Below are 25415 nucleotides of genomic sequence, written 5' to 3' on the forward strand. Positions count from 1 at the left end.
GACAGGATCCATCTCGATGGAAGAGGGGGAAAAAATGTATCCCAAGAAGGAAATCTTTTGAACCCCAAAAACACACTTAGAACCCTTCACACACAAGGAATTAGACCGCAAAACCTGAAAAACCCTCCTGACCTGCTGGACATGAGAGTCCCAGTCATCCGAAAAAATCAGAATATCATCCAGATACACAATCATAAATTTGTCCAAATAATCGCGGAAAATGTCATGCATAAAGGACTGGAAGACTGAAGGGGCATTTGAAAGACCAAAAGGCATCACCAAATACTCAAAATGGCCCTCGGGCGTATTAAATGCGGTTTTCCACTCATCCCCCTGCTTGATTCGCACCAAATTATACGCCCCACGGAGATCAATCTTAGAGAACCACTTGGCCCCCTTTATACGAGCAAACAAATCAGTAAGCAGTGGTAACGGATATTGATATTTAACCGTGATTTTATTCAAAAGTCGATAATCAATACACGGCCTCAAAGAGCCGTCTTTCTTAGACACAAAGAAAAAACCGGCTCCTAAGGGAGATGACGAAGGACGAATATGTCCCTTTTCCAAGGACTCCTTTATATTTTCTCGCATAGCCGCGTGTTCAGGCACAGACAGATTAAATAAACGACCCTTAGGGTATTTACTACCCGGGATCAAGTCTATGGCACAATCGCACTCCCGGTGCGGAGGTAGTGAACCAACCTTGGGTTCTTCAAAAACGTCACGAAAATCAGACAAGAATTCAGGAATCTCAGAGGGAATAGATGATGAAATGGAAACCAAAGGTACGTCCCCATGAGTTCCTTTACATCCCCAGCTTAACACAGACATAGCTCTCCAGTCGAGGACTGGGTTATGAGATTGCAGCCATGGCAATCCCAGCACCAAAACATCATGTAGATTATACAGCACCAGAAAGCGAATAACCTCCTGGTGATCCGGATTAACACGCATAGTCACTTGTGTCCAGTATTGTGGTTTATTACTAGCCAATGGGGTGGAGTCAATCCCTTTCAGAGGTATCGGAGCCTCCAATGGCTCCAAATCATACCCACAGCGTTTGGCAAAGGACCAATCCATAAGACTCAAAGCAGCGCCAGAGTCGACATAGGCGTCCGCGGTAATAGATGACAAAGAACAAATCAGGGTCACAGATAGAATAAACTTAGACTGTAAAGTGCTAATTGAAACAGACTTGTCAGGCTTCTTAGTACGCTTAAAGCATGCTGATATAACATGAGTTGAATCACCACAATAGAAGCACAACCCATTTTTTCGTCTAAAATTCTGCCGCTCGCTTCTGGACAGAATTCTATCACATTGCATATTTTCTGGCGTTTTCTCAGTAGACACCGCCAAATGGTGCACAGGTTTGCGCTCCCGCAGACGCCTATCGATCTGAATAGCCATCGTCATGGACTCATTCAGACTCGCAGGCACAGGGAACCCCACCATAACATCCTTAATGGCATCAGAGAGACCTTCTCTGAAAATCGCCGCCAGGGCGCACTCATTCCACTGAGTAAGCACAGACCATTTGCGGAATTTTTGGCAGTATATTTCAGCTTCATCTTGCCCCTGAGACAAGGACATCAAGGCCTTTTCCGCCTGAAGCTCTAAATGAGGTTCCTCATAAAGCAACCCCAAGGCCAGAAAAAACGCATCCACATTGAGCAACGCAGGATCCCCTGGTGCCAATGCAAAAGCCCAGTCTTGAGGGTCGCCCCGGAGCAAGGAAATTACAATCCTGACCTGCTGTGCAGGGTCTCCGGCAGAGCGAGACTTCAGGGACAAAAACAATTTGCAATTATTTTTAAAATTTTGAAAGTGAGATCTATTCCCCGAGAAGAATTCAGGCAAAGGAATTCTAGGCTCAGACATAGGTGCATGAACAACGAAATCTTGCAAATTTTGTACCTTTGTGGCGAGATTATTCAAACCTGTAGCTACACTCTGAAGATCCATTTGAAACAGGTGAACACAGAGCCATTCAAGGATAAGAAGGAGAGAAAGAGAGGAAGGCTGCAGTATAGGCAGACTAGCAAGTGATTCAATTAAGAGCACACTCAGAACTAGAGGGGAAAAAAAAAAAAAAAAAAATTGTAGCAGACTTCTTTTTTCTCTCCTTTCTCAGCCAGTAATTTAACCCTTTTTTTTGGGCCGGTCAAACTGTCATGATTCTCAATGGCGAGAGAACATAGCCCAGCATATATGAGAACTAGCTCTTGGAAGATGGAAACTATACTGACCATGAACTAAACCTGCCGCACAACTAGAAGTGGCCGGGTAGCATGCCTACGTTTTTTTATCCCTAGATGCCCAGCGCCAGCCGGAGAACTACCTAATCCTAGCAGAGGAAAAGACAGTCCTGGCTCACCTCTAGAGAAACTTTCCCAAAAGGCAGACAGAGGCCCCCACATATATTGGCGGTGATTTTAGATGAAATGACAAACGTAGTATGAAAATAGGTTTAGCAAAAATCGAGGTCCGCTTACTAGATAGAAAGAAGACAGAAAGGGCACTTTCATGGTCAGCAGAAAACTCTATCAAAACACCATCCAGAAATTACTTTAAGACTCTAGCATTAACTCATAACACCAGAGTGGCAATTTCCGCTCACAAGAGCTTTCCAGACACAGTAACGAAACAGCAGCTGTGAACAGGAACAAAATGCAAAAACACACAAGGACAAAAGTCCAACTTAGCTGGGAGTTGTCTAGTAGCAGGAACATGCACAGAAAGGCTTCTGATTACATTGTTGACCGGCATGAAACTGACAGAGGAGCAAGGTTATATAGCGACTCCCACATCCTGATAGGAGCAGGTGAACAGAGGGGATGATGCACACAAGTACAATTCCACAAGTGGCCACCGGGGGAGCCCAGAATCCAATTTCACAACACAAAAGCTCCCGATTCCCAATATCATAATTCCGCTCGGCGGGCGAAAATTTACGCGAGAAAAAAGCACAAGGTCTCATCACGGAGCAATCGGAACTTCTCTGCGACAAAACCGCCCCAGCTCCGATTTCAGAAGCGTCAACCTCAACCTGAAAAGGAAGAGCAACATCAGGCTGACGCAACACAGGGGCGGAAGAAAAGCGGCGCTTAAGCTCCCGAAAGGCCTCCACAGCAGCAGGGGACCAATCAGCAACATCAGCACCCTTCTTAGTCAAATCAGTCAATGGCTTAACAACATCAGAAAAACCAGCAATAAATCGACGATAAAAGTTAGCAAAGCCCAAAAATTTCTAAAGACTCTTAAGAGAAGAGGGTTGTGTCCAATCACAAATAGCCTGAACCTTGACAGGATCCATCTCGATGGAAGAGGGGGAAAAAATATATCCCAAAAAGGAAATCTTTTGAACCCCAAAAACGCACTTAGAACCCTTCACACACAAGGAATTAGACCGCAAAACCTGAAAAACCCTCCTGACCTGCTGGACATGAGAGTCCCAGTCATCCGAAAAAATCAAAATATCATCCAGATACACAATCATAAATTTATCCAAATAATCACGGAAAATGTCATGCATAAAGGACTGAAAGACTGAAGGGGCATTTGAAAGACCAAAAGGCATCACCAAATACTCAAAGTGGCCCTCGGGCGTATTAAATGCGGTTTTCCACTCATCCCCCTGCTTAATTCGCACCAAATTATACGCCCCACGGAGATCTATCTTAGAGAACCACTTGGCCCCCTTTATGCGAGCAAACAAATCAGTCAGCAGTGGCAACGGATATTGATATTTAACCGTGATTTTATTCAAAAGCCGATAATCAATGCACGGCCTCAAAGAGCCATCTTTCTTAGCCACAAAGAAAAAACCGGCTCCTAAGGGAGATGACGAAGGACGAATATGTCCCTTTTCCAAGGACTCCTTTATATATTCTCGCATAGCAGCATGCTCAGGCACAGACAGATTAAATAAACGACCCTTAGGGTATTTACTACCCGGAATCAAATCTATGGCACAATCGCACTCCCGGTGCGGAGGTAATGAACCAAGCTTAGGTTCTTCAAAAACGTCACGATATTCAGTCAAGAATTCAGGAATCTCAGAGGGAATAGATGATGAAATGGAAACCACAGGTACGTCCCCATGCGTCCCCTTACATCCCCAGCTTAAAACAGACATAGCTTTCCAGTCAAGGACTGGGTTATGAGATTGCAGCCATGGCAATCCAAGCACCAACACATCATGTAGGTTATACAGCACAAGAAAGCGAATAATCTCCTGGTGATCCGGATTAATCCGCATAGTTACTTGTGTCCAGTATTGTGGTTTATTGCTAGCCAATGGAGTGGAGTCAATCCCCTTCAGGGGTATAGGAGTTTCAAGAGGCTCCAAATCATACCCACAGCGTTTGGCAAAGGACCAATCCATAAGACTCAAAGCGGCGCCAGAGTCGACATAGGCATCCGCGGTAATAGATGATAAAGAACAAATCAGGGTCACAGAAAGAATAAACTTAGACTGTAAAGTGCCAATTGAAACAGACTTATCAAGCTTCTTAGTACGCTTAGAGCATGCTGATATAACATGAGTTGAATCACCGCAATAGAAGCACAACCCATTTTTTCGTCTAAAATTCTGCCGTTCACTTCTGGACAGAATTCTATCACATTGCATATTCTCTGGCGTCTTCTCAGTAGACACCGCCAAATGGTGCACAGGTTTGCGCTCCCGCAGACGCCTATCGATCTGGATAGCCATTGTCATGGACTCATTCAGACCCGCAGGCACAGGGAACCCCACCATAACATCCTTAATGGCATCAGAGAGACCCTCTCTGAAATTCGCCGCCAGGGCGCACTCATTCCACTGAGTAAGCACAGCCCATTTACGGAATTTCTGGCAGTATATTTCAGCTTCGTCTTGCCCCTGAGATAGGGACATCAAGGCCTTTTCCGCCTGAAGTTCTAACTGAGGTTCCTCATAAAGCAACCCCAAGGCCAGAAAAAACGCATCCACATTGAGCAACGCAGGATCCCCTGGAGCCAATGCAAAAGCCCAATCCTGAGGGTCGCCCCGGAGCAAGGAAATCACAATCCTGACCTGCTGAGCAGGATCTCCAGCAGAGCGAGATTTCAGGGACAAAAACAACTTGCAATTATTTTTGAAATTTTGAAAGCAAGATCTATTCCCCGAAAAAAATTCAGGCAAAGGAATTCTAGGTTCAGATATAGGAACATGAACAACAAAATCTTGTAAATTTTGAACTTTCGTGGTGAGATTATTCAAACCTGCAGCTAAACTCTGAATATCCATTTTAAACAGGTGAACACAGAGCCATTCCAGGATTAGAAGGAGAGAGAGAGAGAAAGGCTGCAATATAGGCAGACTTGCGAGAGATTCAATTACAAGCACACTCAGAACTGGAAAAAAAAAAAAAAAATCTTCAGCAGACTTCTCTTTTCTCTCCTTTCTCTGTCAATAAATTTAACCCTTTTTGGGCCGGTCAAACTGTTATGGTTCTCAATGGCAAGAGAACATAGCCCAGCAAACATAAGAACTAGCTCTTGGAAGGATGGAAACTAAACTGACCATGAACTAAACCTGTCGCACAACTAACAGTAGCCGGGTAGCGTAGCCTGCGTTTTATCCCTAGACGCCCAGCGCCGGCCGGAGGACTAACTAATCCTGGCAGAGGAAAATATAGTCCTGGCTCACCTCTAGAGAAATTTCCCCGAAAGGCAGACAGAGGCCCCCACAAATATTGGCGGTGATTTTAGATGAAATGACAAACGTAGTATGAAAATAGGTTTAGCAAAATTGAGGTCCGCTTACTAGATAGCAGGAAGACAGAAAGGGCACTTTCATGGTCAGCTGAAAACCCTATCAAAACCCATCCTGAAATTACTCTAAGACTCTAGTATTAACTCATAACATCAGAGTGGCAATTTCAGATCACAAGAGCTTTCCAGACACAGAAACGAAACTACAGCTGTGAACTGGAACAAAATGCAAAAACAAACAAGGACTAAAGTCCAACTTAGCTGGGAGTTGTCTAGCAGCAGGAACATGCACAGAAAGGCTTCTGATTACAATGTTGACCGGCAAGGAAGTGACAGAGGAGCAAGGCTAAATAGCGACTCCCACATCCTGATGGAAACAGGTGAACAGAGAGGATGATGCACACCAGTTCAATTCCACCAGTGGCCACAGGGGGAGCCCAAAATCCAATTTCACAACAAACCATACCGCGAGTGACCACAAGAGGGAGCCCAAAAGTATAGTTCATAACAACATCACAGCCAGAGGACCCGGAAGACACAGCACGGCGGTGGAACGGGGACAGGTGAATATCGCATGGCTCACCCTTCCCCAGTCCTACTCACCCTCCTGGCACTGCATATCAGTCCCTGCATTTCAGGCGCCGGCATCTCTCTTCCTGTCTTCGGTAAGTATTACAGATTATTCTCCTGTGAATTGTAATATCGCCTTTTACAGACCTCCTGGCCACAAAATGATGGAGGAACATGTGACCAGGCCAGTCCATCAACCCAGTAAGACAATATACATGGAAGAGCGCAGCATGAGAAACACCAGGTGGTTTAATTGGGATGTTTGAATGAAAGGTGGGGGATTAGCCTCTCACCTGGAAGGGTTGTGCACACCTGCACAACTCCGGTAGTGGACGTCTCCGTGCACTCCTGCTCTGCTGCTCCTGTGCTGTGCTTCCTGGTCTGGTCACGTGGGCCCAAGATCCAGTCACGTAATGCCACTTCACAGGATGTGACGTAACTTCAGGTCCTGTTGCCTGGAGATTAACTCTATGGCCCCAAGCTTCTCCAACCACAATCCCTCAAGGCGAATATCAAAGTTTTTTTGAAAAAATATGTGGTCAATTTAAGGAGCGCTATGGCTATAGAGCATACTGCAATGGATTAGTGGTAAACAAACCTTTTATTAAACCACTACGCGTTTCGGCAGCGGACTGCTACCTTCCTCAGGTGGATTTACAGACAGTGTAGGAAGTGACACATTAAATAGGGGTAGTGACCAATAGGATGGAAGCATTCAATGATGTCAATTAACTCTTTCTAAACAAGCAGTCAGCTGTCAGAAATGAAGCAATAAAACAAAACAACAGAAGTCCAAAAATGTATATATGGATATAAAATATAAAATGTACAATATAGAGATGTAAAAATATGTAAAATATATCAATATCATGATAAAATATAACATTTGACCTAAAGATAATATATTTCAAAATGATTCAACCACCTAATCACCTGCAAAACGTTTTTTACAAAATATTTATTGTAACGGGGTCTACCAAGCTGGGCTACCTCTTTCAGTACCACCCCGTGCTTCAGGAGGTCCACTTTGCTTTGGCTGGAGTCTGAATGAAGGACGCTGGCTGAAATTCCTTGATTACATGAGAGCATATAAAAGCTGACTGCTTCTCCACGTATTTCCAGTCTCACAACACTTTATTCACAGAACACAGAATATATATCACAACAGATACAGAGGGCAGGCCCATTCAAAAGCGGCAGGCCAGACATACATTACAATAACCGCAGGTGTCCGGAGCCTGCTGATATTTACTGTGGGAATTACAAAGGTGGGGGAGGTCAGAAGGGGGATATCTTGTCTCCTCTGCCCAGGGGCGCAGCCTGTGGGCTGATACATTAGAGACATATATCTCACATGGAACCTATTATATATACAAATAACTGCATAACATATTCTGGGTGCTGGGGGGTTCTGTAACACGGCTCCCCCTTTCAGCGACGCGATCGGCATACACAGTCTGATCCTTAACGGATTGGTTTGGGGATGACCGAAGTTTATGGGGTTGGTACAAGTTCCGTTTGTCGACTTAGTCCATCGGCGTTACCGTTTTGTTTGCCGGGTCTGTAGTGGATGGTGAAGTCCAGAGGTTGTAGGGCTAAACTCCACCGCAGTAATCTGGCATTGTCTCCGGAGACTCGATTAAGCCAGACTAGGGGATTATGGTCCGTTAGGAGGGAAAACTGTCATCCATACAAATATGGTTGTAACTTTTTGAGTGCCCATACTACTGCCAGGCACTCCTTCTCGATGGCCGCATAGCTTACTTCACGGGGCAGTAGTTTCCGACTCAGGTAAGCTACCGGGTGTTCTTGGCCGTCCGGCCCGACTTGGCTCAGTACTGCCCCCAATCCAAACATAGAAGCGTCCGTGTGAACAAGGAAATGTTTAGTTGGATCGGGTGCGGCCAATACAGGGGTATTGGTGAGGGCATCCTTTAGCTGGTGGAAGGCTTCCTCACACTCTGGGGTCCAGGTTACCTGGCGGGGTTGGTTCTTACGGGTCAGATCAGTGAGGAGCTTGGCTACGCTGCTGTAATTGGGGACGAATTTCCTGTAATACCCCACTGTCCCTAGAAATGCCATGACCTGGGTTTTAGTGCGTGGGGTGGGCCATTTGGCTATGGCCTAAATCTTGGCTGGTTCTGGTCGCTGTTTCCCACTTCCCACCCAATGTCCTAAATACTAAACCTCCGCTTTGCCCACTTGACACTTGTTTGGGTTCAGGGTGATTCCGGCCTTGTGGATCCTGTCTAATACTGTCTCTAGGTGATTTAGATGCTCTTCCCATGTCACGCTGTAGATGGCGATGTCATCCAGGTAGGCACACGCATAGTCCTGGAGACCATCCAGAAGCCGGTCAGCCAGCCTATGGAAGGTCGCAGGGGCATTCTTCATCCCGAATGGCATAACTCAAAACTGGAATAAGCCGAACGGGGTGACAAATGCAGACTTGGGAATAGCGTCAGGACTAAGGGGAATCTGCCAGTAGCCTTTGCATAGATCGATGCTGGTCAAATACTTTGCCCCCGCCAGCCGGTCTAACAGCTCATCCACGCGCGGCATGGGATATGCATCCGTCACCGTTTTCTCATTGAGCTTGCGATAGTCTACATAAAACCGTGTAGTCCCATCCTTCTTGGGCACTAACACTACGGGGGATGCCCAGGGACTATCTGATTCTTCAATGACCCCTAAACGCAACATCTCTCGTATCTCTTGTCGCATCCCTTCTCGTACAGACTCAGGGACACGGAAGGGCAGTTGTCTCAGTGGGGTCTGATCCTGGGTCTCAACCTTGTGTTGTGCCTGGTGGGTGCACCCCGGTCTCCCTGAAAACATCCTCTGTCCCTGTCTCAACAACGCCTCTGCCTGCTGTCTCTCCCGGGGACCTAGGTCTTCACCCCAGTGTACCTGGTCCCATGTTTTAGACTGAGTCCTCTCCCTTAAGACATCAGGCAAGGGGAGTCCGGCTACATCCTCTGCTTCAGGTGCACAGATCACCACTACCTCTTCAGGGTGCTCCCGGTAGGGCTTCAGCATGTTCACGTGGAACATGCGGATAACCCTGGGGTCGTCACAATCGGCGACATTATAGGTGGTGTCAGCTATTTTCCCCACTACCTGGTAGGGCCCCTGCCATGCAGCTTGGAACTTGTTCTGCCTAGTGGGTTCTAACACCAGGACCTTCTGTCCCATCTCAAAGGTGCGTTCTCTGGCCCTCCGATCGTACCATACGCGCTGGCGCCGTTGGGCCACCTGCAGGTTCCCACGTACAGCCTGGGTCAGCTCCTGTAGGCGGTCCCAGAATTCCAGCACATAGGGTGCAATAGGTACCCCTTCTATGGTGCCCTCCCCTTCCCAGTGTTCTAGCACTAAATCTAGGGGTCCCCTTACCCGTCTCCCGTATACCAGTTCGAACGGGGAGAACCCTGTGGATTCTTGGGGCACCTCCCGATAGGCAAACAGGAGGTGAGGCAAGAATTTCTCCCAGTCCCTGTAGATCCTGGTAAAAGTCCCAATGAGTTGTTTTAACGTCCCGTTAAAGCGTTCACACAACCCATTGGTTTGTGGGTGGTACGGGGCGCTTCTAATGGACTGTACGTCGCACAGCTTCTACAGTTGGTTGGTCACCTCTGCTGTAAATTGGGTACCCTGGTCCGAGATAATCTCCCGAGGAAATCCAACCCGTGAGAAAACCTGGAGCAGGGCAGCTTCCATCGTCTCTGCCAGTATGTTAGGTAACGCAACCGCCTCTGGATACCGTGTGGCATAATCTACCACTGTCAATATATACCTTTTCCCTGATGGACTGGGTTTGGCTAAGGGCCCTATCAGATTGACCGCTACTCGGCTAAATGGTTCATCCACAAAGGGGAGGGTGCGTAATTTGGCCTTGCATCGATCTCCCCTATTGCCAATGCGCTGGCAACTGTCACAGGTCTGGCAGTACTGACGAACATCATAGGTTACCCCCGGCCAAAAGAAGTTTTGTGTCAGACGATGCCTGGTGCGACTGACGCCGAAGTGCCCGGCCAAGGGTATGTCATGAGAGATTAGCAGTAACTCCTGCCTATACTTCTTGGGAACTACCAGCTGTCATTTTATAGTGGGGCTCGTCCCTGTGTGGTGCTGCTCTGTGATCCGGTAGAGGAGTCCCTGCTTCCATATAAACTGTTCCCCTTCCAGTACCCCTCTCCCCTCCTGTGCCTTCCCACAATATCCCTCCAATGAAGGATCCTCAAGTAACTCCCTCTTAAATTCATCTGGGGTGGCCCAAGAAATGTGTCTGGCTATGGGAATACATGTAGGGCTGGGATGTCTTATCTGGGCCTCCTCTGAGTGTGATTCCGCCTCCGCAGCTCGAGCTTGTCTCCGGGTGGTCACAGGATATGTCTCAGCCAGAGGGGCAACCGAGAAGGCTGACAACATGGGCCCCAAGTCATTTCCCAGCAAGACGTCTGGAGGCAAATCCTCCATCAAGCCGACCTCAACAAGGCCATCCCCGACTCCCCAGTTCAGGTGAATCCTGGCAGTGGGCAGTCGATGTATGGCTCCCCCTGCTACACGGACTGCCACTATCCGGTCCGTCTTCTCTTGGTCCCGGACGAGATGAGGCTTCACAAGGGTCAAAGTTGCTCCGGAATCTCTTAGTCCCTGCATGCGTTTCCCATTAACCCACATGACCTGTCTATGCTGTTGTCGATTATCTGCCCAGGCTGCCTGCACGGGGTCTACTTCATGCAGCACTTCCTCCATTTCTTCCACCCCTTGGTTAGTTGTAGCCCCCAATGCCGGGTCAGCTTCGCCTTGGTAGCAGTGTACAGCGGCCCGGCTGAAGGTAGCTGTTCCCACCTTTGGCCACTGGGTATGCTGAGTCCGGTTGGGACATTGTCTTTGCAGGTGGCCCAGCTGATGACAGGTGTGGCATCGCGCCCCAGGGGAGCTGTGGTAGGCCAGGTTTCTAGCTGGTCCCCCTACAATCTTCGGTGGTTTGGGGCCCTCCAGGTCCATGGGCGGACCCTTAGTGACCATCTTTGATCCAGACAACTGAGGCCTCCTGGCATCATGATGTTCATCGGCCAGACGAGCGGCTTCCTCAAGAGTCATTGGCCGCCTGTCCCAAAGCCATTCCTGTGTCTCGGGGGTTAGTCCATTAAAGAATCGTTCTAACAAGAAGAGCTGGAGGACGTCCTCCTTAGTGGTTGCTTGGCTCCCTTGTACCCACTGTAGCAGTGACCGCCGTAATTTACAGGCCCATTCAGCGTGGGTATCGATTACTCATTTTATAAGTCCGCAAAACTTTTGGCGGTATGCCTCTGGTGTCAGCGCATACCGGGCCAAGATCACTTCTTTGATCCGCTCATAGTCCATACAGTCCTCATTAGGTACCGTGCGATAGGCGTCCGCTGCCCGGTCTGTCAGCTTGCTGGCCAGAATCTGAACCCGTTCCTCCGGCTTCACTTGATGAAGGGCACACTGCCGCTCAAAGTCCTGCAGAAAGCCATCAATGTCTTCCTCTGCCTCCCCCAACTGTCGGAAGGCATTATACTGGATCTTTTTGTGGCTTACTGATGAAGGTACCTGGTCGGAGGCCAGAGCTCCCCCTGCTCGCTGACTCTCCTCTCTCCGCTCTGCCATCTCCATCTTGGCCAGCTCCACTTTGGTCCGCTCTGCCATCTCCATCTTGGTTAGCTCTATCCTGGTCTGCTCTGCCATCTTTTCCTTCAGATCAGTACGCACATCAGCCATCACCTCTCGTATGATCTCTACTGCAGGGTTTGGGCCATAGAACGCCAGTCTGTTCTTTACCTCCCTCTGGAATTCAGTCTCCTCCACGTTCACATTGGGGGGCGCTGCACCGTCGTGTTCCATGATGGCTGCTATCAAATCCGCTTTTGTTTTGTTGCTGGCGATTAACCCTCGGGCTTCCACCAGATCTTTTAATGTAGTCCTCTTTAACTTCTGGTAGTTGTTTTCCATTCATTCCTTTCCTCCTGTAGATGGGGTATCACATCCCGCTGTCTGCCACAAGTGTAACGGGGTCTACCAAGCTGGGGTACCTCTTTCAGTACCACCCCGTGTTTCAGGAGGTCCACTTTGCTTTGGCTGGAGTCTGAATGAAGGACGCTGGCTGGAATTCCTTGATTACATGAGAGCATATAAAAGCTGACTGCTTCTCCACGTATTTCCAGTCTCACAACACTTTATTCACAGAACACAGAATATATATCACAACAGATACAGAGGGCAGGCCCATTCAAAAGCGGCAGGCCAGACATACATTACAATAGCCGCAGGTGGCCGGAGCCTGCTGATATTTACTGTGGGAATTACAAAGGTGGGGGAGGTCAGAAGGGGGATATCTTGTCTCCTCAGCCCAGGGGCGCAGCCTGTGGGCTGATGCATTAGGGACATATATCTCACATGGAACCTATTATATATACAAATAACTGCATAACATATTCTGGGTGCTGGGGGGTTCTGTAACATTTATGCACAATCTAAAAATACTAATAACAGATTATACTGTAGCATATAAAATTATTTTTTAAAAACTATAAGAACACAAAGGAAATGTGAATTGATCCCTTTTATCTTTTCTTTCTTTATTAATGTCATAACCAGGGATTCCCAGCCAGTCTTCCATGCTCATGCTGACCCAGCCTCAACCTGCTTAGCATCTGCGATCTGACAAGGACATACACATTCAGTCCTTTCCTCCTATCCTTTTCTAATTATTACCATACAGTGCATTTCTTTTATCCTTACTACTGTTACTTAGCCACATTCTCAATGGTTAAATTCAGACCCTCAGGACTCAAAGTGCCCAATTTAAAGATCCAAAAACTTTCTTTCTTTATCAAGTTGCTATAACGATCCAGAGCGGTAACAGATACTTGATCTATAATTATAAGTTTTAAGCATTTTGGATCTTTTTGATGGAAAGTTCAAAAATGTTTGGACACACTATGTTGTTGAAACCCATTGCATATATTGTGACGATGCTTGTTTAATCTAGCATGCATTGTCTGAAGAGTGCGACCCCCATATTGTAGGCCGCACGTCCACTGCAGGAGATAAACAACATAAGTGGACTGACAGTCCACCCTGTAATGGATGGTGAAGCTCTCCCCAGTGGTTTGGGATCTGAAAGAGGTGGCTCCACCAACAATTGTGCTGCAGCACAGACATTTTGGGGTGTTGCAAGTATAACAACCCAAATTAGAATTCATGGGTTTCTCCTGTGTATTTTTTTATTCCAAAAAATGTTGCTAGGTGACACCATACTCCGCAAATTGCAGTTTCTCCTATTAACAAAATTCGGCCTGTTGGGCAAATGGTTTGAAAGAATTGGGTTAGCCTGTAAGATGAAGCAATACTTGCTTAATAACCTTTGAATACTTGCTCAAGATTGGTTGTAAGTGGTTACCATACTCCATTCCCTAGATTTCGTTTCATTGATCTTATTATCAGAAAGGATTTCTGCAATACAAGAGTCTTGTGTGAGAGGTTGAGTTCTGTTATAGGCGTCTATTAATAACTTCTTAGGATATCCTTTCTGTAGGAAACTCAGCCTAAGAATTCCCAATTCTTTCACGAAATCTTGATCATTTGTGCAATTTTTACAAACCCTCCAATACTGGCCAAATGGAATATTATTAATCCATCTGGGGAGGTGCCCACTATCAAACCTGAGATAGCTGTTTACATCAACAGGTTTGAAATGTGTTGACGTGGACAACCTCCCCAGAACATCCACTTTGAGGAGATTGAGAAATTGGATGTATGTGTTGGACATGGACGCTGTAAATGATAAGCCCCATGGATTCCTATTTAATTCATTAATGAAATCAAGGGCTGTAATTTCGAGTCCATTCCAAATCCAAATCAAATCGTCTATGAAACGACGGTAGAAATTAATACGGTCCAATGCCAGAGGGGGCTGCGCGATGAAAATGGACTCAAAAAGACCCATATACAAGTTGCCATAACTTGGGGCGAATCTCGTCCCCATCGCACAGCCCGTGACCTGCCTGTATATTGTGCCATCAAAAGTGAAGACATTGTTAGAAAATGATCCACTGCTTGCATACCCAACTCATGGATGATATTGCTATACAGTGATGCCACATCGAAAGTTAGCAATAAACAATTTCTCTGAGGGGGTAGATGTCTCACTAATTTGATCAATTCAGAAGAATCTTTCAAATAGGAGTTCAAATTCAATACAAACTTCTGAAGAATTAGATCAACATAATGTGATAAGTCCGCAATTATCAAGTTAATACCCAAGATGATAGGGCGGTTGGTTGCGCTCTTGTGCAATTTCGGGAGGAAATAAAAAAAGGGTGTACTATAACGGGGGATATCCCCCAAAAAATTCTCATTTTTATTCAGGATCCCTTTTTCCCAAGCTTTCTTTACCAGAGTATTATATTTCAAATAAATTGATATGGAGAGGTCTGAATCTAACTTCTGGTAGTAATCCTGATCACCCAAAAAGAGTTTGCCCACATTCAAGTACCAGGTTTTGTCCATTATCATGACTCCACCCCCCTTATCTGCACTTTTTATTATAACCTCTTTGGTCTCCCTTAGGGTACCGTCTCACAGTGGGACTTTTGTCGCTACGACGGTACGATCCGTGACGTTCCAGCGATATCCATACCATATCGCTGTGTCTGACACGCAGCAGCGATCAGGGACCCTGCTGAGAATCGTACGTCGTAGCAGATCGTTTGGAACTTTCTTTCGTCGCTGGATCTCCCGCTGTCATCGCTGGATCGTTGTGTGTGACAGCGATCCAGCGATGCGTTCGCTTGTAACCAGGGTAAACATCGGGTTACTAAGCGCAGGGCCGCGCTTAGTAACCCGATGTTTACCGTGGTTACCAGCGTAAAAGTAAAAAACAAACAAACAGTACATACTGACATTCCGGTGTCCGTTCCCCGGCGTTCTGCTTCTCTGCACTGTGAGCGCCGGCCAGCCGGAAAGCGAGCACAGCGGTGACGTCACCGCTGTGCTTTCCGGCTGGCGCAGACACAGTGCAGAGAAGCAGAACGCCGGGGGACGGACACCGGAATGTGAGTGCAGCGCCCCAGAGTCCTGGTCGTTGCAGTACTGTGGCTCCGCCGCTATGGGGAGCTATGGTGCGTCCGATGGCACTGAAGGAGTTCATCTGATCAGGTATCACAGACACCAATACATTTCACAGCCGGGCCTCCGGGGGGAGCTAAGGGTGCTATTCATTAGGCCACTCCCCACCATAGTGGGTAAACTGGGGGTCAGGCAGGAAGTTAGTTGAGAAAGCTGACTGGGTTGGAACCAGGCAACACCTTGTGGCAGAGGGTGTTGCAGGGGAAGATACAGTAGGGTCTCTGTCAGGGGTGGGATCCTGACAGAGGCTTGGCAACGAGAACGAACGTAACGGGACCGTGCCTGCTCCGGGTAGCGGCGGTGCCCAAGAAAGGATTAGAAGAGAGATAGATTGTGCTGAGTGAGAAACGGGATCACGCAAAGGAGAAATACCAGTAGGAGTCGTGCTGTAAGACCGAAGCAACATCCTACTGAGGCGCACTACCGGTGGCCGGAACGCCGAGGGAGTAGAATAACATTCAGCTTCAAGCAATACTCCAAACAGCGGCAGGACAGTCAGTCTCAGGCGGGCTGTCTAACTCAAATCACCTATGAAGTCTTGGGAGGCAATTGTGGGAGAGGGGCGTCTCTAGGGTCCCGGAAGAACTCCAGGCCTACCCGTCAAACGGGTGCCGTTCCTACCCGAACCTCAGGGAGGGACGGAGGATTAGCAGAACATCATCTAGTCGAGTTGTGAGGGAACTTAAGAAACAGACACAACAGTTGTGGGGTACTTTCCGTAAGCGCAGCAGGGAAGGACTACAACACATAGCGCTAGGGGGAAGGCACAGATTTCCTCCTGTGAAGAGAACTCTGGAAGTGCCATTGGACCGGCCGGACTTGCGCAGCCTGGTGAGCCGTATTCTGGACTGAGGACTCAGAGATCTTCAGTAAAGAGGTAAAGAGACTGCAACCTGGTGTCCTCGTTATTTACCGCGACCTGCACCCCACAACTGCACCGCTACACCACCACTTATTGCACCGGACGTCCCCCACTGACAGACAGGGCCACGGACCGGGTCTAGCCACCGTGACCACTCCTGAACTGAGACTCAGAGGCCCGGTACCGGGTACCCCTCGGCCCTGCGGCGGTGTGGGGGCGCTCCATGAGTATGTACTGTTTGTTTTTTTTTACTTTTACGCTGGTAACCACGGTAAACATCGGGTTACTAAGCGCGGCCCTGCGCTTAGTAACCCGATGTTTACCCTGGTTACCCGGGGACTTCGGCATCGTTGGTCGCTGGAGAGCGGTCTGTGTGACAGCTCCCCAGCGACCACACAACCACTTACCAACGATCACGGCCAGGTCGTATCGCTGGTCGTGATCGTTGGTAAATCGTTATGTGAGACGGTACCCATAGGTATGTTGTTGCTTTCCTTTCTTCCACTTTAAGATTATCCACTTTTTTACAGTGTTCAATCGAGCGCAAATCTTTTAGTACTAATTGTTGGAAGGTTTTAACATGAGCACCTTTGTAGTGTAGGGGATAAAAATTATTTGAAGTCCCCTTCACCGGTACATGTGCAAATTGATTGTCAGGGGTCATGGGGTTATTTCCACCAACACCTTCTATAGCTAATCAACCCAGTGGTAGACACAGACAGGACAGGGCCCCTGTGCAAGAACAGCATATAGACCTTTCTTTGTGTCTATGGCAGGACCTGCTTGCTGATTTGAAGGTGAAAGTGTGCCCCTTACCTCTTGGGCCCATATGCTGCTGCCCACGTTGCACTAATGATATGTCTGCCCCTTCCTCAGCCTCCTCCAGTAGAAAAAAACTGCACATGGTAAAGCTGTTTTTCAATTGGAGGAGGCTAATGGACAGGACTGGTCACATCCTCCACTATCGGCCATATTGAAAACAAGAGAACTGACCAGTCTGTGAGGAAGGCTGTACTAACAAGGACAGGAGGGCTACCTGTAATATTCATAGATTAGTATGCACCATAAAATCATGCCCCCAATACATCTGTTAAAGTAAAGTGGACCACCCCTTTAATGTTGCTCAGTTATAAAACATGGTCATCCTGTTGTGTCCAGACCATTAGGTTCATATTCTGTTAATTTCCTAAAGGACTAACTTGAAAGGTGAGGAATTAATGCTATCAATTGTTATTATATCAGTAATGTAGTCATATTTGTAGTGTAAGTTTTATATTTAGAGAGTTTATTTTATTCATCATGTAATTATAGGTGAATTGTTTTTATTATGATTGTAAGGTAATTATATTACTAGATTATTTCTAATTATATTACTAGAGTCATTGCAATGTTAGTAGCATAGTTCTATCAATATAGTAGTTACTATATTACTTTTTGTGTAACAGTTGTTTTATTAGTATTGTAGTTCTTTGATTAGTAGAATAGTTACTATATGAGTAGTACAATTATTTTCTTAGTATAGTAGTTACTATGTTAGTAGTGGTGTTAGTTTAGGCCTTTTTCACATTTCCGTCGGTACGGGCCCGTCGCAATGCGTCGGGCTGACATACCGACGGACGTTGTGAATTCTCTGCACGACGCTGGCAGCGGATGGACGCACGTTACATTGAACGTTTTTTTGTGACGACAGTCCACCAATTACCGACGCATCCAGTGCACAACGTATGGAACGTGTGGCCATACGTCGCGATGCGTCGGTAATACAAGTCTATGTGCAAAAAACGCATTCTGCGGGCAACTTTGCAGGATGCGTTTTTTGCACAGAATGACGCATTGCAACGTCTTCAAAAAGACGGAAATGTGAAACAGGCCTTATTGGCATAGTAGGTACTATATTATTAGTGTAGTTATTTTATTCCTACAATAGTTATTGGTTAGTGTATTGGTTACTATATTAGTAGTGTAGTTGTTTGATTGGTATTTAGTTATATCAGTAGTGTAATTATTTTATTAGTATAGTGCTTAATATCTTAGTACGGTAGTTTAGTTATTTTATTAGTATAGCAGTTATAGTAGTGTAGTTCTCAGTTATATTAGAAGTGTAATTATTATATTAGTTTAGTAATTATTATATTAGTTTAGTAATTATTATATTAGTTTAGTAGTTAATATTAGTAGGGTAGTTCTATTAGTGTAGTAGTTATATTAGTAGTGTAGTTATTTTATAAGTGTAGTAGTTACTATATTAGTAGTGTAGGTATTTTATTAGTATAATAGTTGTTATATTTGTAGTGTAATTATTGTATTAGTATAATAGTTACTATATTAGTAGTGTAGTTACTGTTAGTGTGTTTTTTTTCATTAGTATAGTAGCTAGTGATGAGCGAATATACTCGTTACTCGAGATTTCCAGAGCACGCTCGGAGATTTAGTTTTCCTCACCTCAGCTGAATGATTTACATGTGTTAGCCAGCATGAGTATATGTGGGGGTTGCCTGGTTGCTAGGGAATCCCCACATGTAATCAAGCTGTCTAAGAGATGTAAATCATTCAGCTGCGGTGAGGAAAACTAAATCTCCGAGTACTAAAAAATACTCGGAGGTCACCCGAGCATGCTTGGGAAATGTCGAGTAACGAGTATATTCGCTCATCACTAATAGTAGTTACTATATTAGTAGTATACTTATTTTATTAGTATAATAGTTATTATATTCATAGTGAAGTTATTTTATTAGTATATTAGTTACTATATTAGTAGTGATAAGCGAATATACTCGTTGCTCGGGTTTTCCCAAGCACGCTCGGGTGACCTCCGAGAATTTATGACTGCTCGGAGATTTAGTTTTCATCCCTGCAGCTGAATGATTTACATCTACTAGCCAGCTTGATTACATGTGGGGATTCCCTAGCAACCAGGCAACCCCCACATGTACTCAGCCTGGCTAGTAGCCGTAAATCATTCAGCTGCGATGAAAACTAAATCTCCGAGCACTAACAAATAGGGTTGAGCGAAACGGATCGGACATTTTCAAAAGTCGCCGACTTTCAGCAAAGTCGGGTTTCATGAAACCCGACCCGATCCCACTGTGGGATCGGCCATGCGGTCGGCGATCTTCGCGCCAAAGTCGCGTTTCATATGACGCTTTCCCCGCCATTTTTTCAGCCAATGAAGGAGTGTGGGCAGCGTGATGACATAGGTTCTGGCTTGCTTTGTGCGGCGTCACAGGGGGTAAAACCGCCATCTTAACGTTTGGGATATAGCGATTTGCACAGTGAAATGCACACTTTGCAGGGACGGAGGGGAGAGAGAGAGAGAGAAGAAAAAAATATATATATCCTCATAGACTTGCATTGGGTTTCGTGTTTCGGTCGGCCCCCCGACTTTTCACAATAATCGGCTGATTTCACACGATCCGACTTTCGAGACAGTCGGGTTTCACGAAACCCGACTCGATCCTAAAAAAGCAAAAGTCACTCAACCCTACTAACAAATACTCGGAGACCACCCCAGCAACGAGTATTCTCGCTCATCACTATATATTAGTAGTGTAGTTATTTTATTAGTTACTAGATTAGTAGTGTAGTTATTTTCATAATATATTAGTTACTATATTAGTAGTGTAGTTATTTTATTAATATATTAGGTACTACTGTATATTAGTAGTTTAGTTCTTCTGTTAGTATAGTAGGTGCTATATTAGTAGTGTACTTATTTTATAATCATTAGTTCTTCTGATAGTGCATAATATATTAGTACGGTAGTTATCTTATTAGTTGTGTATTTTTATATTAGTAGTATAGTTATATATTGGAAAATAATGTAACTGTAATTAAAATGACCTAACATGTTCCATCATTGTGCGAACAACCACAGTAATGATCTAGAGGACAGTAATAAATACTCAAAAAGATATTCCCAGACGCACATGTTGATGTCGGCAGTGAAGGAACACTTGAGAACAGATATTCGGTGTTATGCCTAGTGCAGGGCCTAAGGGGGAGGCAGCGCGGGGAACATATGAAATAGAGCAGTCACGTAGCGGCCCCCTCAGGCATTACATCAGGGATAACACACTGTATGAGTTTTCCTGTAGCGCTGCTTTATTAATATTCAATACGTTGAATATTGAAGAAGAGTAACACTTTTAGTAAGTACCGTAGGTCATTTTGTCTTGTATTATTCCATAAATGATCCATTGTTCAGTAGGGGGTATGATGTTGTTGTGACCCCTCTGATCAATGGAGGGTACGGGGGGGATAGATAATATGATGTATTATATTATACCAGGGTCATGTGGAAATAGAATCTTTTTACCAAATTGATGATCCACTGAGTTGCCCCATTTCTTTCTGCTCAGCTGGACCACGGTTTTTCCATCAAGAGATCAGGGTCTTTGGACTACTACCAACAGCCAGGAATGTATTGGATAAGGTATGAGATGGTTCAGCGCCAACAGTCAGTGTTTCCATGGCGACGTGCTGGCAGTCTCCATTAACCAGTTCCTTCAGTGGATAAACATGCTTTTTTTAATTTTTTGTTTTTTATACCCAGTCCATATGCCGCTTTATAAGTTATAATCTCAGTCTCTGTTGAGATTTCGCATCCGCCTTTTCCATCCTTTTTTGTCCATTATTCACGCTGACATGGCCAGCTTTCTTCATCTCACATTTGCTGAATACCTCTTGTGGTTTAAAAGACAGTATACATACAAATAAAGTGCGGTGCATTAACCTGAAGTACAAAAATATTAAAAAAATGCTATCTTAATTTTATCAGATGTAGCAGAGCTGAAGTTGTTATTTAACCCATTATCTACCAATGTACTTTTTTTTGGGATGCCTAATATTTAGCTTCTAGCAACTAAGATTTTATAATTTTTATAATTAGGTCCAATTTTTTGTGTTGTGTTTGTAAAATGAATGTTTTCAAAATAGGAAATCATGTCATTGTCATTTTTAATTGAATATTGGGACGCCCTTTTCTGAAAAAACAGTACTTGTAAAAATTTTAATTTGGCAAGTAATGGGTTAAAGACTTAGGGCAGGGACAGACAACCGTAGAGTACGCCATCCGAGAAAATCCGGCTGATAGTGCAAGTGACACTGTGATCACAGTCTGATCAGAGTTTGAACAGCGTTTGATCAGAGTATGATCTGATTCTCTTGGATGAGGAGAAGATGGAGAAAGAAGTTTTTCCAACTCCATTGTGTCAGTCCATGGAAATTGGACTGCACTCAGATGTCATCCAAGTGCAGTCTGATGTTTTCCACTGACTCATTGACTTGCATGTCCAATCTGAATATCAGATCAAACTCGGACATGTGTACGGCCCCATAGACTAACATTGGTCTGCGATCTGATGTTTTGCCGGATCGGACCGATATTATGGTCATGTGCACGAGCCCTTAGTCGTATTATAAATTGTTAACATTGCAAAATGCTTGTTAAAACAAGCAACTTTGCAGTTTACGTCGTTCTCCCCGGGGCTCTGATGCGGTGTTGTGACACGTGATGCCGGCACCTAATCAGCACTGTCTCCATCTTTGTACTAACTGAACATGAAGAGGAAGCCAGGGCTGCAGCTGATCCCGGACTTCCTCTTCATGTTCAGTTTGTCCAAAGGCGGAGACAATGGCGCCAGCACTGATTGGGCGCCGGGCATCACGTGTCCCCACACATCACAGCCCAACACCACTGGAACGGTACCGACACGGGAGGGGAGAAGTATAGGCTTTATTTTATCGGGGCCAAACATTTAGTTTAAGAAGGGGTTGTCCTAGTACTGGACAACCCTTTAATTCTTTTGTTTACTATCAGTTCCCTAGGTTACTGGCCACCATTGCAGGTCTCCTGGGCTAAGAGTTCCGCACTTACATGCTCTTTCCTCTAGAGCTTTGAAGCTCTGTTCTGAAGGATCTGTCTCCGCTTCAGTGCCTCTGTGCTCCTCTGATACTGCAGAGGCAAAGTGGAGCCTGTGTGCAGTATTGGAGAGCGCTCAGTCCGGAACAGCAGCGCGGTCTGAATTGTCAGTCAATCAGGAGCACAGCGCCCCCCGGTAACCAGGAGGAGTCAGCGGAGCACTGCGCTACTGATTGAAGACATGCGACAACCCCTAATTACCTCTATTTGTGCAGGTAAGATGTACTACGTAGGACAGAGGCCACACCAAATGGCCAACTCAGCTCTGTTACATCTGTATACTACATATTACATTTTCAGAATATCAGTGTAATGTATTATATTTATAGTCTGTAGTTTTAAACCACACAAAACACAACCCTTACCGAAAACCTGACGACTAACAATGCATAACAAGACAATGCATTGAGCATCAGTCACTTCCGTGTGTCATGGTCTGCAGTTTATTGTCTGACTCTTCGTTCTGTTTGTCTCTATATATAACCTTTGTTTTAAGCAAATGCACATGGTCCATAAAGTGACTTTTATTTTTAGGTTAATACTCAGTAACGACATGTAGAACAATATAATTATAAGCCAATAATGTGCAACGATCTGTGTCATGTTGTTACTAAAAAAGTGAAAATTGGGAGCTGTTCATTTAAAGGTAATTTTGTACTGAGATGGAATTGCATTAGAAAGTGTTACACATTGAGACGTTATTGATCCCTGAAAATTCAGGTATTGGCATGTTGCCCAAGGTCCCGTGGTTGGAGCTGGTCCTCAGCCCCTTGATCAGGTAGGGGCTCTTACAAATTTGATGAAAGTCAGCCAAACCTGCCAACTTCAGTGACACTGGCCCTCTGTCTAATGTGAATGGCACTACTCTCTTCCCCAGTAGTAGATGTCAGGGGGAAAAAATTAGATTTATTGGATTTCAACCTTTATGCCTTTTGAAAGTCTGGCCGTGGTCTCCTGACCTGAACTCATCAGCCTGTCCATGTCGATGGGGCTGTTGAGTTTGGTTCTGGAGAACCGCAGCCCTTATGGACTTAACAGTCAGTACTTAGACCGTGATTGTCAAATGTGTGAACGGCCTCAATCAGATTCTTCCAACACAACACTACTTCATTGTCAATGGCATTGTTGAACCTTCCTTCTGAAGATTGGTGAGTCCAGCAGTCAGATCTTCACTTATTAGTGAGAGGTGGCATGTCCAAGTAATATTTCTTAATATAATTGGAACTAGTGTAACTTGCCCATATGCAGTGGATACGGAAAGTATTCAGACCCCTTTAAATTTGTCACCTTTTGTTTCATTGCAGCCATTTGGTAAATTCAAAATTTCACATTAATGTACACTCTGCACCCCATCTTTACTGAAAAAAGACAGAAATGTAAAAATTTTTTGCAAATTTAATAAAGAAGAAAAACTGAAATATCATATGGTCATAACATAAGTATTCAGACCCATTGCTCAGACACTCATATTTAAGTCACAAGCTGTCCATTTCCTTGTGATCCACCTTGAGGTGGTTTTACTCCTTCATTGGAGGCCAGCTGTATTTAAATAAACTGATAGGACTTGATTTGGAAAGGCACACACCTGTCTATATAAAACCTCACAGTGCATGTCAGACCAAATGAGAATCATGAGGTCAAAGGAACTGGCCAAGGAGCTCAGAGACAGAATTGTTGCAAGGCACAGATCTGGCCAAGCTTACAACAGAATTTTTGCAGAACTCAAAGTTCCTACGAGCACAGTGGCCTCCATAATCCTTAAATGCAAGTTTGGGACCACCAGAAGTCTTCCTAGACCTGTCCATCCAGCCAAACTGAGCAATCGTGGGAGAAGAGCCTTGGTGAGAGAGGTAAAGAAGAACTCCAAGATCACTGTGGCTGAGCTCCAGAGATGGGAGAAAGGAAGATGGAAGATGGGAGGAAGTTCCACAAAGTCAACTATCACTGCAGCCCTCCACCAGTCGGTCCTTTATGGCAGAGTGGCCTAACAGAAGCCTCTCTTCAGTGCAAGACATATGAAAGCCCGCATAGAGTTTGCTAAAAAAACACATGACGGACTCTCAGACTATGAGAAATAAGATTCTCTGGTCTGATGAGATGAAGATAGACCTTTTTGGAGATAATTGTAAGCGGTATATCTGGAGAAAACCAGGCACTGCTTATCACCTACCCAATACAATCCCAACAGTGAAACATGGTGGTGACAGCATCATGCTATGAGGGTGTTTTTCAGCTGCAGGGACAGGACGACTGGTTGTCATTGAAGGAAACATGAATGCAGCCAAGTACAGAGATATCCTGGATGAAAACCTGCTCTGGACCTCAGACTTGGCCGAAGGTTCACCTTCCAACAAGACAATGACCCTAAGCACACAGCTAAAATAACAAAGGAGTGGCTTCAGAACAACTCTGTGACCATTCTTGACTGGCCCAGCCTGAACCCTAACCTAAACCCAATTGAGCATCTCTGGAGTGACCTAAAAATGGCTGTCCACCAACGTTCACCATCCAACATGACGGAACTGTAGAGGATCTGCAAGGAAGAATGGCAGAGGATCCTGAAATCCAGGTGTGAAAAACATGTTGCATCATTCCCAAGAAGACTCATGGCTGTCCTCGCTCAAAAGGTGCTTCTACTCAATATTGAGCAAAGGGTCTAAATACATACGACATGTGATATTTCAGTTTTTCTTTTTTAATAAATTTGCAAAAATTACCGTACTACATTTGTTTTTTTTTTCAGTCAAGATGGGGTGCAGAGTGTACATTAATGTCATGTAATGTAATGTGAGGTGCAGGTATATGGATCAGGTTTGAGAGCTGATCCCTCTCCATACGGGACAGTTGCCAACTGTGCCATACTGCCAGCACCTGCCACTACCATAAGCGACTGGAGCTAGCTCTGATCACTGCTATTTGATCTCTGAAATGTCGCTGTAACGCTCTGCAGCCTGTGTGTGCAGCGTATGTGTGCAGAGCAGGCTGTCAGTCAAAGTGTAGGGGAGTGATTACAGCCATGCTCACTCTGTAGTGAGTGGTGACGGAAACTGCCACCCCGATGACTACAGTAGAAGCGAGCAGCTGCAGGGAGAATATAACTTCACTTTCTTCCTGAAGCCACTGCTCTGGTCGGTAATGGCAGCTGCATACAGTTGTAGATTCCTG

At 45.4% G+C, this 25415-nt stretch overlaps 1 protein-coding gene across 6 annotated transcripts in view; it reads left to right on the forward strand.

The window, feature by feature from the left end:
• The window catches only part of DCLK1 (doublecortin like kinase 1), a 487270-nt gene that overhangs the window by 442245 nt on the left and 19610 nt on the right, over positions 1–25415 (forward strand). For 3 of the 6 annotated variants that reach the window (XM_077298215.1, XM_077298216.1, XM_077298219.1), the window contains one exon: positions 20689–20762. The exons of the other annotated variants lie outside the window; for them this stretch is intronic. In XM_077298215.1, the coding sequence (XP_077154330.1) occupies positions 20689–20762 (74 nt within the window). The remainder of the gene's footprint in view (positions 1–20688; positions 20763–25415) is intronic. 6 annotated transcript variants of the gene reach the window in all.

Source organism: Ranitomeya variabilis, chromosome 3, assembly GCF_051348905.1.
Source record: "Ranitomeya variabilis isolate aRanVar5 chromosome 3, aRanVar5.hap1, whole genome shotgun sequence".
Lineage (NCBI taxonomy): Eukaryota > Metazoa > Chordata > Amphibia > Anura > Dendrobatidae > Ranitomeya > Ranitomeya variabilis.